The 16,898-nt window shown below is 41.7% G+C and overlaps 1 protein-coding gene across 7 annotated transcripts in view; it reads right to left on the bottom strand.

Annotated features, from left to right (window-relative positions):
- Nucleotides 1-1,873: 1,873 nt before the first annotated feature.
- The window catches only part of Abca9 (ATP binding cassette subfamily A member 9), a 68,570-nt gene continuing 53,545 nt past the window's right edge, over nt 1,874-16,898 (bottom strand). For all 7 annotated transcript variants that reach the window (XM_038326845.1, XM_038326844.1, XM_038326843.1 and 4 more), the window contains 9 exons: nt 16,614-16,705; nt 13,237-13,397; nt 12,391-12,466; nt 10,098-10,192; nt 9,260-9,379; nt 8,924-9,064; nt 7,643-7,722; nt 3,630-3,685; nt 1,874-3,130 (listed from right to left, as the gene is read on the bottom strand). In XM_038326845.1, coding sequence (XP_038182773.1) covers nt 3,032-3,130; nt 3,630-3,685; nt 7,643-7,722; nt 8,924-9,064; nt 9,260-9,379; nt 10,098-10,192; nt 12,391-12,466; nt 13,237-13,397; nt 16,614-16,705 — 920 coding nt within the window. In that variant the 3' untranslated portion in view covers nt 1,874-3,031. The remainder of the gene's footprint in view (nt 3,131-3,629; nt 3,686-7,642; nt 7,723-8,923; nt 9,065-9,259; nt 9,380-10,097; nt 10,193-12,390; nt 12,467-13,236; nt 13,398-16,613; nt 16,706-16,898) is intronic.

Here is a 16,898-nt window from a genome sequence, read left to right as displayed (position 1 = left end):
TTTTCTGAAGCAAGCATGACTTCTCAGCAGCTATATCACTGAGAAAAGATGGTGCCTTCTCCCGCAACAACCATGAACTGCTCAGGAAGTTGTGGGCCCTTTGGGAAACCTGCATTCTACAGTGCCAAATGCAAAAAAGCAGTGTATTGCAATATTGTTAGTAGTATTTTCTAAGACAATTTGTTCACAGAAACGACCACAGAGTATTGGCTTCTTAGTTATCTAAATGTCAGTGATGTTGCCGTTACTGCTCTATGCCTTTGAAATGAACATAGTTCTGAGATTCTATGTGGCTCAGGTCTGTCATCTTGTTTTCCTTCATAGAACTATTAGCTGTAAGTCTTCTTGAGACATCCTCACTGTCCTGTCTTCTTTCTTATCCTGGAGAAGGCACTGTCCGGATGCTAACAAGATAGATGCCTTCTTGGGTGGCTCCCATGATATAGGCCCCCAACATTCTCATTAGTGTGTTTCCCTACAAGGATGTTCAGAGTGCAAATGAAGAGAGTCTTGAAGGCCTGGTAAAGGCGAGCAGTGTAATGTGAGGATAATGGTAGTGTGTGGGTTTTTGGTTTACGGAAAGAAACACTTATTCTAACCCTAGCAGGAAAAGTGCTGACACCTGGGGCCATGCTTAAAGGACCAGAAGCCTCTCCATGGAAATATTTGCATATCTATATTTACTCTTACACAATTCCTGATAACTAAGAAACAGACGTGGCTTGGTGCTCTGACAACAGATGAATGGATAAGGAAAATGTGGTGCACACAAGTGGTGGAATTTTATTCAGTCGTGAAGAAAAATGAAAGCATGATATTTGCAGGAAAAAGGATGGAACTGGTATTATGTTATTTGAAGTATCCCAGACTAGGACAAGTATTTATGCTTACAAGTAGATCCTAGATTCAGACGTGTGTGTGTGTGTGTGTGTGTCTACACATAGAGTATAGATTATTAAATTAAAAGGAGGATCATGAAAGAGGAAAAGAGGGTCTTAGAATTGGAGTCCTGGTTGCTTTTTTGTGTAACAAACACCATGAATAAAGTCATCTGGGGAGGGAAGATTTTATTTTAGCTTACAGGTTACAGTCCTTCTTCAAGGTAAGGCAGGAACTCAAGTCAGGAACCTAGAGTCAGGGACTGAAGTAGAGATCGTAGAGGATCGTTGCTTACTGGCTTGCTCTGGTTTGCTCAGCTACCTTCCTTACACATCCTAGGTCCACTTGCCTAAAGATGGTACTATTAAGAGTGGGCTGGAAACTCTTCTATCAGTTGACAATCAAGAAAATGTCATGGCTAGAGAGATATCTCAGCCCTAAGAGGTATGGCTGCTCTGCTAGAGGGCTTGGGTTCAATTCTCAGCATATGGAAGCTCTAGTACATCTGTATCTAATTCAGATGTAATAGAGCTTTGGTGATCTGATGTCCCCCTCTGGTCTCCATTGGCACTGAATACTTGGGATGCATAGACAGACATGCAATTGAAAAACACATAAGATATAAATAAAATGTAAAGAAAATGCCTCACAGACATGCCAATAATTCCTTAACTGAGGTTCCCTTATTCCAAGAAATTTTAATCTGTGTCAAGCTAAGATAGACTAGCGAGCACAATTTAGGAGGAGAACATAAAAGAAGGCTTAGGAATGGATGCTCCAAAAATAGAAGAGAGCTTGTGGGTAAGGAAGATGACCATTGGGAAAAGTGCAGGGGTAAGGGAGAGGAGGTATAGAGTTGTGCAGGGGTAAGGGAGGAGAGCAATAGAGAGTAGTGCAGGGGTAAGGGAGGGGAGCTATAGAGTAGTGCAGGGGTAAGGGAGGGGAGCAATAAAGAAGGATCAACAAAAACAGAATACATATGAAAACACCACAATAAAGTCCATTATAGTTTTATTTCATTATTTGTATGCTCTGAGTGTAGGTGTGTAGACACATGCTTGAGGCCACATGTGTGTGGCAGTCAGAAAACAACTTGAAGGATGGTTCTTCTACAATCCCCAGGATTATGTTCACCAGGCTTAAAAGCTCATCAGCCTTCACTGCTGAGCTGTTTTTCTGGCCCCTAGTAAAGTGCTTTTAAGGTACTGACTTGTATCAATTAATTTGTCGTTTCCAAGACCAGGTAAATTAGTAGGGCCAGCATTACTGTCTCTTTTTGAGAATTAAAGACTTGGAGCCTTTGTTCAAGATCTAGGGCGCGACTTCTCATGAGATGGGGGCAGTTCATGTTCACATGCACAGCACACAACCCTAGAATCAAGGTCGACCTTTGCACATAACTGCCTGCAAATGTTTGGATAACTGGTAAAAATAAAAGTAGTAAAAATCTCATAGCGTTTATGGCAGTCGATACAGGTTACAGTAGATAGAACTTAGTATACACAGACTTGATAGATAAAGACTTGCAAAGCTAGTCCTTTTGCCTAAAAATACACATTTGCATCATTTAAAAAAGTTTAAATTTCAGAAATGGTTCAGATGTGTGTGTAAATATGCACTCAGTCATTTAGTGACTGCAGGTATTTACTCCGACAAGTTTAAAGTCTGTTTTTGTAGTCACAATGGACAAAACCCTTCTCTGTAACCCAAAGTCTACACACTGTCAAAGCGGGTCATGAAAAACAAATACCATGCTGTTGGGAAGTTGACTGATCCCCTTCTCCCTAAAATCAATGTTGTTTAAACTATACCTTACCTAATCAATAAAGAAAGAAAACGGTCAATGTTTTGAAATTCGAGGGTGGAGGGGAGAAAGTCAATCAGTCTCTGCAGCTGACTCAGAAAAATCACTACTATTATCAATGCATTTAAAAACTCCATAATGTGTGAACCATGACTTGGTTGAGGGGTCCCTGCTGTGTGTTCTAACTTGTTCTTACTTTGGTCACCACTGTCAGAAATATTATTCAGGGATATTCGGACATGAGTTTCAAAAATACTTAACACTACATCTGAGACAAGTAAGACGCATCGCTGCTACTGAATGCTGCCTTGAAAAAGGGACGCGAGCTTGAAGACAACATTTTAGACTTTAAGGCTCTTCCTGTGGGAGGAGCTTCCACTTCACGGAGGAATCTAATTCCTCATCCAAGTCATCCAGCTCCTGCTCCGTGGAGAGCTCCAGGAAGACCTGGAGAAGAGAGTGAAGGAAGAAAGAAATGAGAGGCGCACCATCCTATCTTCTAGCTCTGCAAACGATGTCAAGATTTGCGTGTTCTTCCTAAGATCTGCGTGTGCTGATTTTGTGCTTGTATGTGATGTGTGTGCATTCATGCCCACATGGATGTTGGGATGTGTGTGTTCAGGGATCTCTGAAGGCCTGGAGTAGATGTCACATGGCTTCTTTAGTTGCTCTCCAAACTTTACTAAAGAGGTGCAGACTTTCAGTTGAAACTTAGAGCTCCCCAATCAGCTAGTCCATCTAGCCAGCTTGCCCTAATTAAGGATTCCACCTCCGCATCCCTGGCGTTAGGATTACAGGAGTCAGCTGTGCCCACATGGCTTTTGTGTGGATTCTAGGGATTCAAACTACGGTCCTCAAACTTATTCAGAAAGTGCTTTATCCAATGATCCATCTCCTCAGCTATTAACATTTTTAGGATGTTATACAACCACTGAAAATTACCCACCTGCTCCAGAGTGGACTGTGAGAGGCTGTATTCTTCCAAGTCAAAATTCTCTTTCACTATGTAAGGATGAATGCCCATTAGAAGCTCATTTTTTTCTCAAGGAATTTCACCAATTCATGTACAGAAAGAACAAACAAATAATGAAAATATAAGATAATAACTATTTTGAGTTAACTACTGGAAATTAAAGATATCATTTAGTCACATAAAAAGATAGAGATACCATCCTGTTTTCTTAGAGTTTTGGCAAAGACAGTAGAAGATGAAAAAGAAGAATAAGAAATTCTAGAACACCAATCTGAAATAAAGTTAAAACATGATTCTCTTTCTGCTGGAAAATGCCCATGTGCCTCTTACGTCTGTCTTCTTCCTGCCTCAGAGGCTAGCGCTAAGTGGCATGTCCCAATGGGTTTCAACAGGAGGGAAAAAAGAAAGAGGGGCCGTGGCATTTCTTCTTTCACTCCCTCCCTGGCACTGGGTCTCAAGGTGATAAATTCTCCACCACTCTGCCTCAGGCTGCATCTTTCTATCTCTTTAGATCTAATGACAATGATAACCATTGTACTTATTTATAGTCTCAAGATGATGTACTGTGTTCCTATACAGAAGTGATAACTACAGTGCCCATGGTCAGCCATTCTTGTTGCTGTGTTACTTCTCTCTTCTCTTTCCACTCTACCCTGGGAAGGCTCCTAATATCAGCTTATAAGACAAGGAGGGAACGGAAGAAGAGAGATTAAATGAAACCATGCACCTGAGGCAAGTGAGGCCTGAGAGAGAAATGATCCTAAATTGTTCTAGGGTTTTCATCATCCACATTTAATCAGCCGGTATGGAAAAATAAATCTATATGGATGATCATGGAACATGCATTGTTCACAAAAAAATCTGAGTTTAGTTCCTTCAATAAATGTATTGAAGCTGAGAACATAATGGTGTTTAATGACACTTGAGGAAATGTTAACTACATGCCTACATTTGACACCTTGCATTTATCTTCCCAGAATAAGGTAGCAAATTGGCATTAAAGATTGTTTTAAAATATCCTCAAATGTGAATCTCAATGCTAGCAAATTAAATAAAAAGAAAGGAATAGAAGTTAGAAAAGGAATTGATGAAAGCATAAAAATCAGAAGGCACTGAAAGAAAAGCTTTACAGTATTCCAGGGAGTCAGCCTTCCTGGAACATCAATTCTGATGATACTTATCTATTTCAACATACATCCTGTTTATAAGATCTCCACGGAATCGTTCTTATCATAATGATGCAAACCTAGCAACCAGGCCAAAATGAGCCACAGCATAAGAGTGTACAGTAAGCTAAGAAAAGAACAATCTATACGGGTGGCCCTAACCATTTATCAAGAAGACACAAGCTGGAGAGTGTGAGTCCTCATCAGAAAGCAGTTGGCAAGACTGATAGCACAACACAAGAAGAGGAATAAACCAGTGTGAATCTGGACTGTCCTCCACAAGCTATCCAAATAGTCCGCAGTTTGTGAAGCTAACTTGAAAGCTATGTAAGCTTGAAGAGCTAGGACCTGACTAGTGTACATCACTACGGATGAGCCTTGGAAGATTGCACGTTCTCTTTGCTCTGGCCTGTTTTCTCTGCTTCTGGTCTACCACAATGATGTGAGGAGCCCCAGTAATGTGCTCCCAATGGACAGAGATGTCCCATCATGCTTTTCTTGCTATTATGAACTGAAATTGTCTGAATTAATGTGCCGAATTAAGCGTTTCTACCATAAGTTGTTTCTGGAAGATACTTGGTCACAGCAACACTGAGGTGATACAGAAATTTGTACCAGAAGTGGGGTCATTTCTGTGACTAAACATGACCATTTGGTTCTCAGACCTTTAAAACTAGCTTATGGGAGGGATGTGGAAAGGGTTTGGAAAAGGGCTAGAAGAGCCCTAGATTTCTATAAGCAGAGCCTTCTGGTGGAAGACCCAGATGCCAGTAGAAACGCAGCTGGTAAACACTGTATTCATGAGGTCTCAGATGTAAACAAGCCCTCCATTGGGCGTTAGCCTTGAAGTCATTTGTATGACTTCTGGAAAATATGTCTGCTACAGTTTGTGTCCTGAGAACATGAGTGAGGCTGCATTCACTCAACTGATTAGGTGGGTGGAGAAAATTTTGAGGCAAAACAGCATTCAGAACACAGCATAACTATTGTTTGTTGCTTTTAGCCAATCTTACAATGACAGAGAGAGAGGAACAAGTGGAATAAACATTTTGAAAAAGTGTGTATTGTGGGTGCCTTTAAAGTTACTGTAGACAAAGTAGATGCAGAGAGAGTGGTTACAGCTGTTAAAGTCATTAGTCCAATTAAAAAAATAATGGGAAAATAGAAACATTTTCTTGAGGGCCAGACTTTTCCCATAAAAGACCTCAATGTCTTGAAATGTAAGCTCAGTTGAAAAGTAAGTGTCTGAGCAGGGAGAGTATGAGAGCACTCTGGTGATGAAGGACCAGGGATAGAACTTCCTGGTTTCAGCTATCCAGGCGTTCCAAGGCTGCTGCAGCCTTGGTGAAAGAGCATCTGGGTATGTCTCAAGCTGACAGCAGAACTTGGAATCATGTACATGGTGCAATTTTTGCATGCATTCATAATGCAAAAGTTATGGAGTAACTGGATCTTGCACCAAGATTCCCAAGAAAAACTTGGGAGATCAGACACTGTGTCGTGGAGTCAGATTCCTGGGCAAGCCATCATGAAGCTTTAAAGTGTAAAGTTGAGGTTGCAGTAAAGACCTTGAATGTTGGAGATGTCAGAGATGAAGAATGTCTACTAAGGAAATGTTCAGGTATTGAGCAGAACAGGCCCAAGAAGGAGGCCGTATGTGTTAAAAGTGGCAGGTGCATAAAATTCTCTGCATGGTCATCTCATGGCAAAACATGAACTGGATTCTGACATGGAGCTACAGGAGTTAATGTGACTTACCCTGTGCGTTTTGGTCTTGCTTTTCTGAAATCTATGCTTGCTATCCTTTGGTTATTCCTTTAAATAGGAATATTTTCTGTGAGCCATTATTTGATGGATGTATGTAGTGTTCTTTTTATTATTTTACCATGGATCACATATTAGTTTGCCTTGAGTTTCATAAAAGACTTTTGAATAGTATGGGGACTTTTAAGAATTATGGGGACTTTTGAAGTTAGACTGAATGCATTTTGCACTATGAGATGGACATGCTAAATTATTTCTTGTTGAGAATCATTGGATTAGATAGCTGTTCTTTAATTTATTAATTATAATTATGTATCATTAACATTCTATAATTTTTAAAGCTGGTTTGCTGTAGGAAGACCTGCAGCTTGTGATTGCCCGCCTACTGGGGCATGCCCTCTTATACTATATTATATGGATGCAGAACCTCCATCCATCCCTTTTCTTCTTCCTCCTTTTTGTCGGATGCTATTCAGATTGCTGGATTACAGGATTTAATCTCTATCCACCATTCAAACAGAGAATTCTGATTTGCAAGTTTACCCCTATAAATAACTTCCACCATTCAAACAGAGAATTCTGATTTGCAAGTTTACCCCTATATAAATAACTATCTATTTCTCATCTCCGAGCATGTGTTGGATTTCTTTCAAGTGTCTGCCATCACTGGTCTTTTCTTTTATGTGGGGTGTCCTTCTGTGTATGGGTTGCTTTTACTGGTTGATGAATAAAGCTGTTTTAGCCAGTGGCTTAGCAGAGTAAAGCCAGGCAGGAAATCCATACAGAGACATAGAGAGAAAGTAGGCAGAGTCAAAGAGACACTATGTAGCTGCCAGAGGAGGACACTGGAACCTTAGCAGTAGGCCACTTGTGTGGTGATACACAGATTAATAGAAATGGGTTAATTTAAGATGTAAGAGTTGGTTAGTAAGAAGCCTGAGCTAATAGGCCAAACAGTATCATAATTAATATAGTTTCTATGTGATTATTCGGGTCTGGCCTGCCGAAACAAACAGTTTCCATTTACGAGTCTTCATGGTTTAAACATTCACTTACATCTCTCCAATTTGAAGAAAGCCTGTGATAAAGGCCGTACATCCTCAACAGGCAACTTATAGACCATCAGAGAGGAGTATCTGTGAAGAGAAGGAGGATGAATACTGGAATTCACGATTGTACCCTCTGATGTATGCATGTCTGAATACGATAAACAATCCTGTCAACTACTTGTGTAAATGGAAGTCTTTTTCTTTTCTGGTTTTCAAGACACCGTTTTCCTTTGTAGCCCTGGTTGTCCTGGAAATCACTTTGTAGACCAGGCTGGCTTCAAACTCAGAGAACCGCCTGCCTCTGCCTCCCAAGTATTGGCATTAAAGGCATGCACCACTACTGCCCAGCATAAATCTATCTTATGACTTGGAGATGGCTGAAGTTCCAGAGCTCTTTTTTTTTTAAAAAAAAATACTTATTTAGTTATTTATTATGTATACAATATTCTGTCTATGTGTATGCCTGCAGGCCAGAAGAGGGCATCAGACCGCATTACAGATGGTTGTGAGCCACCATGGGGTTGCTGGGAATCGAACTCAGGACCTTTGGAAGAGCAGGCAATGCTCTTAACCACTGAGCCATCTCTCCAGCCCCCATAGAAACATGGTCCCAGACATAACAGTAACTGGAGGATGTGGGCATCGATCCCACTACCTCTCGCATGCTGAGCGAGTGCTCTACCATTTGAGCTAATCCCCCGATCCAGAGCTCTTTGTACAGCAAGAAGTCAGTCTGCGAGGAAGAAAAGACTGGGACACAAGAGAAGAAATCAGTAGCAAGATGCCTTTAAGAAAGGAGGAAAGAAGATTGTTCTTCCATCTTAGGAAGAAGAGAGTATCTAAGCAGAAACTGCTAGTTATTTGGTTTCACCTCATCTACTTGTGCCTCAAGAACCACCACTAATACAAATGCTGAGAAAAACCATTTGTGGATTCTGATGGATGTCTACTACCACCTCTGAGCTCTCTCAGGGCACCTCCTTTAATATGATGGTTCGACCCTCTGCCAAAGGCAACTGAGATAATATAAGCACCAGCATACAATAGTACGTAGCTTATTTCAAAGCCCCACGAATGCTAATTCCCTCACAAGAGCCAGCCTCCAATGAGCAATTTATTGTCTTGGTTATTTCCTGTGCAGCCCTGGGAACAGACGGCTTCTCTTAGTAATGAAGGTACTCACACTTACTGAAGTTAAAAACAATAAGAAGATAGGACTTCCGCTTCTCATCTTTCTATAAAGCAAATGCCACCCAAAACAAAGATTAAAATAATGCAGATGTTTTACCTTTCCTGCCGAGCAGCCTGAGGGAAAAGCTTCATGATCTCCATGTTGAGGGATTCCACTTGTGTGAGGGTCTTCACCTTCATCTCCAGCCGGTAATCTTTGCCAAATTTGCTTTTCAGATGTTGGATTGAACCAATACACCTTGAGATAGATAGGAGTATGCTAAAGTATAGCAAGGCAAGAGAGCTATCTCTGACCATTGCAATTCAGTATCTGGGTGCCTGGGGCAGGGCCAGGCAGAGACTGGCACAGATTCTCCAGCTTGTCACAAGTGGGCCGTGTTCTTTTATCACAGAAGGCAATCTGGAGCCAAAGGCCGGCCTGACAGGTACTCACCTCAGCCTCCCAGACACCATGATGGCCACACGGTCACACACAGCCTCTGCCTCTGCCATGTAATGTGTGGTCAGGAGGGCACCCCTCTCTGTGTTGGTAAAGCTGGCCCGGATCGCCTGCCTAGAGTTAGGTCAGGGGAAGCAGCTGATATAAAGAGAAGTCTCAAGGTATCGCGGAACCTTTTAAAGACGTTTCTATTAGCGCACATGCAAAACAAGAAGGGCATCTAAGAAGAACCAAAACCAAGATATTTTTTTTTGTAGGACTGACAGACAAATAACCTCAGTTTTGGTTGGGGTATATAATTTAGAAACGGTTTGGGGCTGAACACGGAGGTTGATACCGAAGAAAAAGTTGCTCTCAAAAGTGCTGAACAGCAGGAGAATTAATGAGAGAGGGCAGGGGAGGAAGTGAGGACGTCCTAGACTACGTGATGATCGTGATGTACTCTACAAGGACACAGCATGACTGATTTCAGCAATTTCACAAAGTAATTGACATACTGAGGACCAGGGGGTTTTATTTCCATCTCTACGACCATGTCAGGCTGCTGTTGCAGAGGATTTGAACTTAATAATCATTCGAGTGGACTGTGTCCTATGCATCCTGAGATCTAAGAGAAATGAAAAGATTCTCACAGTGCATGTTAGATGGAGGGAATGTGTCTTTTGTTTTTGTATTACAAGCGTTGGCCAGAATACGAAACCGTGTACCTTTTCTATTAATGTTGCCTTTCCTGCTAAAGGATGACTATCTTTATGCTTTTAAGTAAACTATGTTGAAAATCAGTTTTGGAAAGCTGCATAAATCCACATAAGTGTTGCTCCTGGGATCTCACCACATCTGCTGCTGCCCCTCAGGGTCCATCCCGGTCGATGGCTCATCCAGAAGCACCACAGATGGGTTCCCCAGGATGCTCAGCACGAAACAGAGCTGAAACAAGAGGAACAGTGCCGAGAACCTTTATCATTTATTGCAGGAGATAACAATTGATACTCAAGGTGTCAACCCTCCAGGAAATAATTTCTGGTGGAGAGAAACTCATTTTGCAAAGTCTATGAGATCTACAGACTCCAGAATATCTGTTGTTTCTGTCTGTAACTTTAAATGGGCTAATTGCATTCTTTCCCTAGTGGCTGTGGTTCCCTACAGCCTGGATGTAATGTGTGACTATCGCATAAATACACACTCCAATCTTCTGGGCATTTTTTATCTGTGGATTATCTTGAAGGTGGCTCTTCCTTAGCTTCGTTGTCTGTTTAATATTAATATTGCTAGCCTATGCAGAGTCTTGATGAATAAAATAAATACAAAGAGACGCTGCCCAAGTCAGGTGTTACAAGTTTCCATTCAGAGCTGTCTTCAAGCACAGCTTGAGAAAACAGCTGTAGGAGTTGGAGAGATGGCGCAGGGGTTAAGAGCATTAGCTACTCTTCCAGAGGACCTGAGTTCAGTTCCCAGCACCCACATGGTAGTTCACAACTGTCTTTAACTCCTATTCCAGGGACCCTGATACCCTCACACGGACATACATGCAGACAAAACAACAACATACATAAAATATAAATAAATAAATAAATAAATAAATTTTTAAAAAGAAAACAGCTGCAATTTCTCCAGCTGCCAAGATAGCCCTATACTATCAACTGATACAAAATTTCAAAATCAGATCAGATCAGAGGTCCGGCTAATGGAGTTTAAGGTAAACTATTTGCAGACATATACAAGCTTATTTACAGGATATGTAGCCAGCTGTGTGATTTGTTGAGCCAAGGTAAACAGTGCAAAGTAACCTAATTGCGGTCCAGGGACTGTTAATTAACTCTTGGCATGGATTCCTAACCTCAGTTTTATGGTCTTTGTTCAGACACCACGGGATAAGATTCCCTGACTGGCCAGGGCTAGCTACAAAATAGAAACTAACTTCATAGCCGCCAAGAAAGGGTTACAAGTCTCTTTCTTTTATAGTCAAGGGTTACATGCAGGACAGAAAAATCTATCTTAAATTTTAAAATGCTTTTAACGACAATGTGCCTCAGAGAGTTCTGAGTGGGCGCCTCAGAGAGTTCTGAGTGGGCACCTCGGAGAGTTCTGAGTGGGCGCCTCGGAGAGTTCTGAGTGGGCGCCTCAGAGAATTCTGAGTGGGCACCTCGGAGAGTTCTGAGTGGGCGCCTCGGAGAGTTCTGAGCGGGTTCCTCTGCAGTGCCCTCACCCCTTCCCCCTGCAGCTGGGGCTGCTACACTTTCTCTGAGGTCACATTTGTAAACAGTGAAAGTCTGGCCTTTATGACCGCTAACCACAAAAGGTTTAAGATGTTTTATACACTCAGAAGAATAGGATCTAGCACACAATTTCCTTATTTCTTTTAGCCCCCTTGGTAGTTTAGTTTTAGAGGGCTACCTCTATAGATTAGACGACAGAAAGCCTCCTCCACCTGTAGCTGTGGTTTGCAGGCCGCTAATTAGGGAGTCAACTGAAGGAAAGTGCTACTCTTTGCCACGTGATAATTAATCTGGACTTCTTGCTCAGGACTATCGAGAGGACTCTGTTTCTTACCATTTACCTAAGAAATGGTATGTGACCTTCAGATGTCATGCCTGCAAGATTTTTTTTTTTTTTTTTTTTTTTTTTTTTTTTTTGGTTTTTTGAGACAGGGTTTCTCTGCAGCTTTTTTAGAGCCTGTCCTGGAACTAGCTCTTGTAGACCAGGCTGGCCTCGAACTCACAGAGATCCGCCTGCCTCTGCCTCCCGAGTGCTGGGATTAAAGGCGTGCGCCACCACCGCCCGGCTTGCCTGCAAGATTTTTGTGGGTCTTTTATGAACTGTGTAGACAAAGAGAAAGGGCAGAAATTAAGCGACGTTGGCAGAATTCAAAACTGGCAGAAACTGGCAGAATCAATCGTGAGAAAATAAGGAGTGTTGCCATCAACAAAATGTGTACACTTGACCCCTTCTTCACTCTGAAACCCCTCAGATTAAAAAAAAAAATCCTAAATTCACAACTGTGTAGAGTTTTCCTCTGAGCCCTGCCTGCAGCCCAAAAGCTGGTTCTTTGGGGCTGCAGTAGGACAGCCTGTCTGTCATCAGCCCGCAGGATGCACAGTGGGATACTGAGCCCTCCCTGTACCTACCTTTCTCTTCACTCCCTCTGATAGGGTCTTTACTGGAGCCTTCAGCTGGTCCCGCAGTTTGAGGGCATTCACCAGTCTAAGAAAAACAATGAGTCTCTCTTCATTAGGCATGAGCAGGAAGGAATGCAGCAATCAAACATAAACAATACTACAGTAGTAAAAATTTTAAAAGTCATCAGAATGGTCACAATTTTGATATCACTCGGGCCACTACTACTGTTTAGCTATAGTTTGCTCACCAAGGGTTTGTGCACTTATTCCTAGCTGGCGATGTTAGGAAACAGTGTGGACCCTTAAAACCTATAGAGAGGAGGGAAAGCCTAGAACAACAGAGCTCTGTTTTCAGAAGGGCTATAGAGTCTTTATCTCTCTCTGGTTTTCTGTCTGACCATATCCTCTCCCACTCATAAACAATCCTGTACTGATCTCGTTGCTCTATGGCTCTCACCAGAGTCTAGATCGAAGGCTGACATCTCAAAATTTCACCTCCAAAACCGAGTTAAATAGATAAATCTCTTTTCTTCAAACATAGCCAGACCCATGGGTTTTATTACAGTAACATGAAGCTGGTTAATTATATATTATAGCCCATTTTGGTCAACATATTCTTATTTCCAGTATCCTTTTCCATATGAAAAAAAAATGGCAAACTTTTCTTTCTAGGCTTAAAGTAAGAGAAAATAACAATAGTGAACTGGGTTCCCAGTTCACACCCCAGTTCGAGATGACCAAGTCTCCCACAAACACGTGGTCACTAGCTAGAAGCCCCCTCTTTAATTTACTATGAACGCCATTAATAAGATGCCACCCTCCTGAGCAGGGAGTGAGTGTGGCTTCTCCACGTACCGTGTAATAGCGACCGAGGCATCCTTTTTCCTCAGCCCTTTCACGGCGGCGTACACCTCCAGGTGCTCCTTCACTGTCAGGACGGGCCACAGCACGTTTTCCTGAGGACAGTACCCCAAGAAGCCGAGGGTGGTACCTTCACTGCACCCTTTCAAAAATACCTGCACAGAAGAAGACCTTTCTCAGGTTCTATTCAAAACTTTCTCTCTCTCTCTCTCTCTCTCTCTCTCTCTCTCTCTCTCTCTCTCTCTCTCTCTCTCTGTGTGTGTGTGTATGCATGTAAGTGACATTAAACAATGTTTTCTTCATGCACCTGGGTACTAAGAGCTTAACAGTAAAAAATACAACTGCTTCAACAAGACCATGTTATGACAACACCAATTGACATGACAAGCCAGACAGGAGGAATTCCTCATGGTCCCAAACTCCAGATGATAATTTCAAGCTTGTCAGTGGCTGCTGAGACAGAGTCAGTTTCCTCCAGGGATGAGCTCCTTCATCTAAACTTTGTCTAAACCTCAGTGGTCATGTCTGGACACACGTTCATGCGAGCAATGCTATTCTATACACATCTATACCCATATATTTCCATATATACATCTATCCATCTATCTATCTTTGTACCTATTTACATATATGTGTGTAGTACGTGTAGCGATGATTATTAAAGAAGAGACCATGAGTTTGAGAGGTAGGGCTGGAACATGGGAGAAGTTGGAGAGGTAGAGGAGGGGGCAGGAATGATGTACATACAGTACTCATGTGTGAAGTTCACACAAAAATTATTAAATGTTTAGAGTTTGATGTGGGATTCCCCTCTGTATGCTGTGAATACCACTGGTTAATAAAGAAACTGTCTTGAGCTCCTGATAGGGCAGAACTTAGCTTGGTGGGGAAAACTAAACTGAATGCTGGGAGCAAGGTGGCAGAGTCAGGAAGAAGTCATGGAGCCACTACAAGAGATGGACATGCAGGAACTTTGCTGGTAGGCCACGACCTTGTGGTGATGCACAGATTAATGGAGATGAGTTAAATTAAGATGAAGAGTTAGCAAATAATTAGCTAGAGCTAATGGGCCAAGCAGTGATTTAATTAATACAGTTTCTGTGTGATTATTTTGGGACTGAGCAGCTGGGAACAAACAAGCAACCTCCTCCAACAAGAGCTGAGTAATCATTTAGTTCTGGGGAAATGATGAATCTCTCAATAATTTAAAGGCAAATATTCCACACTATTATATCTTAGTATCATAGTTTAGACTTTACAACTAAATGTTAATATTGTTTAGTTGGTGACTTATTACTTGGGTTCTTTCACTGATCCATTGTTCACAACAATGGATATGTGGTAAGTGTTCTGTTTCCCCAGTAGGGCAGAGGTTTTAAGTGAAGAGCAGTCCTCTTCTCAGGGTACATATCACACTATCTAGAGACACAGAGGATTACTGGTCATAACTGTGTTCATTTCTGCACTGGAAAGGGTACTACTGGCATCTAGTGAGTAAGAACCATAGTTGCTGGTAAATACTCTATACACAACATTTATTCCATCCACTATGCCATTAGTTCTAAAGTCGAGCAACCCTGAAGCAACTAATAGAGAAAAAATACCTTAGCAATGTATCTACTACTTAAGAACCAATACAATGGTGATATTTGTTATTCTGATAAGACCAGCACTGTGCTGTGCATGATAGCTAGTGTGTACTCGGTGAGCCTATGTATTGGAACCTAAGCATTTAATAGATCTTAAGTTACGTTATCCTCAAATTTCCTAGAGTTAGCTGTATCCCTATTAGATATGTGAACCTAGTGAGTTCAAGTGTTAAGAAGTTTGCACAAGGGTCACAGAAGGTAAACTTGAGGAGTGAAACTAGGATCAACTTTTAGAACCTAAGGCCTTGACCTTGATTCTCTGTTACTAACTCTCTCTGGTACAAAAGAGGAAAAAAAAACAAGTTAACTTGGCTTTGAAGAGCTTTAATTCTAGAGAGAAACTAGAAAATAAATAAGTTGAAACATAAGTGGAGTGATGACAGGCTCCACTTAATGCTTTCATGAAAATACAGGCATCTAATATGCAAATTCATAAAGTGAATAATTTAGGCACTCAAAGGCTCTTTGAGCAAGTGAGACTCAGAGCAATAGGAAGGGGATAGCCAAGCTTCTCGAGACTGCTCTGTCCACTAGGAACTCAAACCTGCATAGCCTACAGTGAGAAGAGCAAGGGCCAATCCAAGTGGCAGAGAGAGAGATAGGCAGTTGGTGCAGCCCACACTGTGTAAAGCCATCTGCAGCCATGGTAGAAAGTAGACCACTACAGTAAAAAGTTTGTATTGGCACAGCCCACACCGTGCTAAGCGGTTTGCAGCCACGGGAGAGTTTAGATCACTATGGTAAGAGTTTGTAATCAGGAGAGTGGGATGCTTTTGTTTGCATTTTTAAAGCACTGCTCCAGTAGCTGCATCAGGCGAGAATGAAAACAAAAAGCCAATTCATGAAATAGCTTTAGCAGTCAGTGCCAGGTACAACCATCCTTCACTAACCCCTCCCTCTGCTCTTAACCTCAGATCCCATGGCAACAGCATGTTCCTCTGAAGTCATGACTCTGGTATCTGTCCATCTTTTATCTCACTGGACCTAGAAACGTGCAACTGATATACAATCATCTAGGATTTTATCTGAGACTGTGGACTATTGGGTGGCTTGTCTCTAAAGGCTGTCATCTTAGAAAGCTAGGTTTCCTGCGCTGCTCCAGGGTGGTGCTTTGAGAACGTCAGTACGACTCCAGTAGCATCTGACACTGCCAGCATTTCTCCTCCACTGGAGACATCATCCACCTTCTGGCAGATTTATCTCAGTTATGACCAGAGAGTGTTCCTGACTGTCTTTGCGCAGACACCCGTGGACTCTGGCTACACAAGAGGCAAGTAGCCTTTAATTACATCAAGGAAGCAGAGAATAGTTATTAAATATGGGGCTTCTTGACTGTAACCACATTGCCAAGGCTTGTTTGGGTTTTAACAGAGGTCTTTAGTATAATGCTGGGTGAGAAAACTCAGTTTACCAAGTTCTTGGGATAATAACAAAGCAATGGTGTCTTCATGAAGGTATTCGTGAGTGTGTGTATATATGTTTATAATGTATATAAAGTATTTTCATTAGTATTCTTTACTCAAAGGCACTGTACTGATAAGAGTAGCCCTTCTTAAAAATTACTTTTGCACCAAGTAGAAAGAATCTAATCAATCATCTTCAATGCATAACTCTATAATTGATTAACGACAAACTATGTATTTTTATGTTGCCACGAATAATCACTGCAAAATGCTTATTCTAGTCAACATTATGGAACATATTTCTTTGTGTATTACAGACCTGCCCTGCAGTTGGTTTTGTGTCTCCGGTTATCATACTAATCGTTGTACTTTTACCAGCTCCGTTGTGTCCCAGGAGCCCCAGAACTTCACCTGGAAAAAACGGGAATACGCAAGAACAGGCAAATAATTTCACAAAATAAAACTAAATACAATTTGTGGACTCTCTCTGTAGAGAGGTACTACACAAAATGTACTATGCTCTCTCTCTCTCTCTCCACACACACACACACACACACACACACACACACACACACACACACAATGTTTTTACTAGTTTCATCTT

This window comes from Arvicola amphibius, chromosome 4 (assembly GCF_903992535.2).
Source record: "Arvicola amphibius chromosome 4, mArvAmp1.2, whole genome shotgun sequence".
Classification (NCBI taxonomy): domain Eukaryota; kingdom Metazoa; phylum Chordata; class Mammalia; order Rodentia; family Cricetidae; genus Arvicola; species Arvicola amphibius.
The sequence above is the reverse complement of the archived record's forward strand: the minus strand, read 5'-3'. Positions and strand labels throughout refer to the sequence as shown.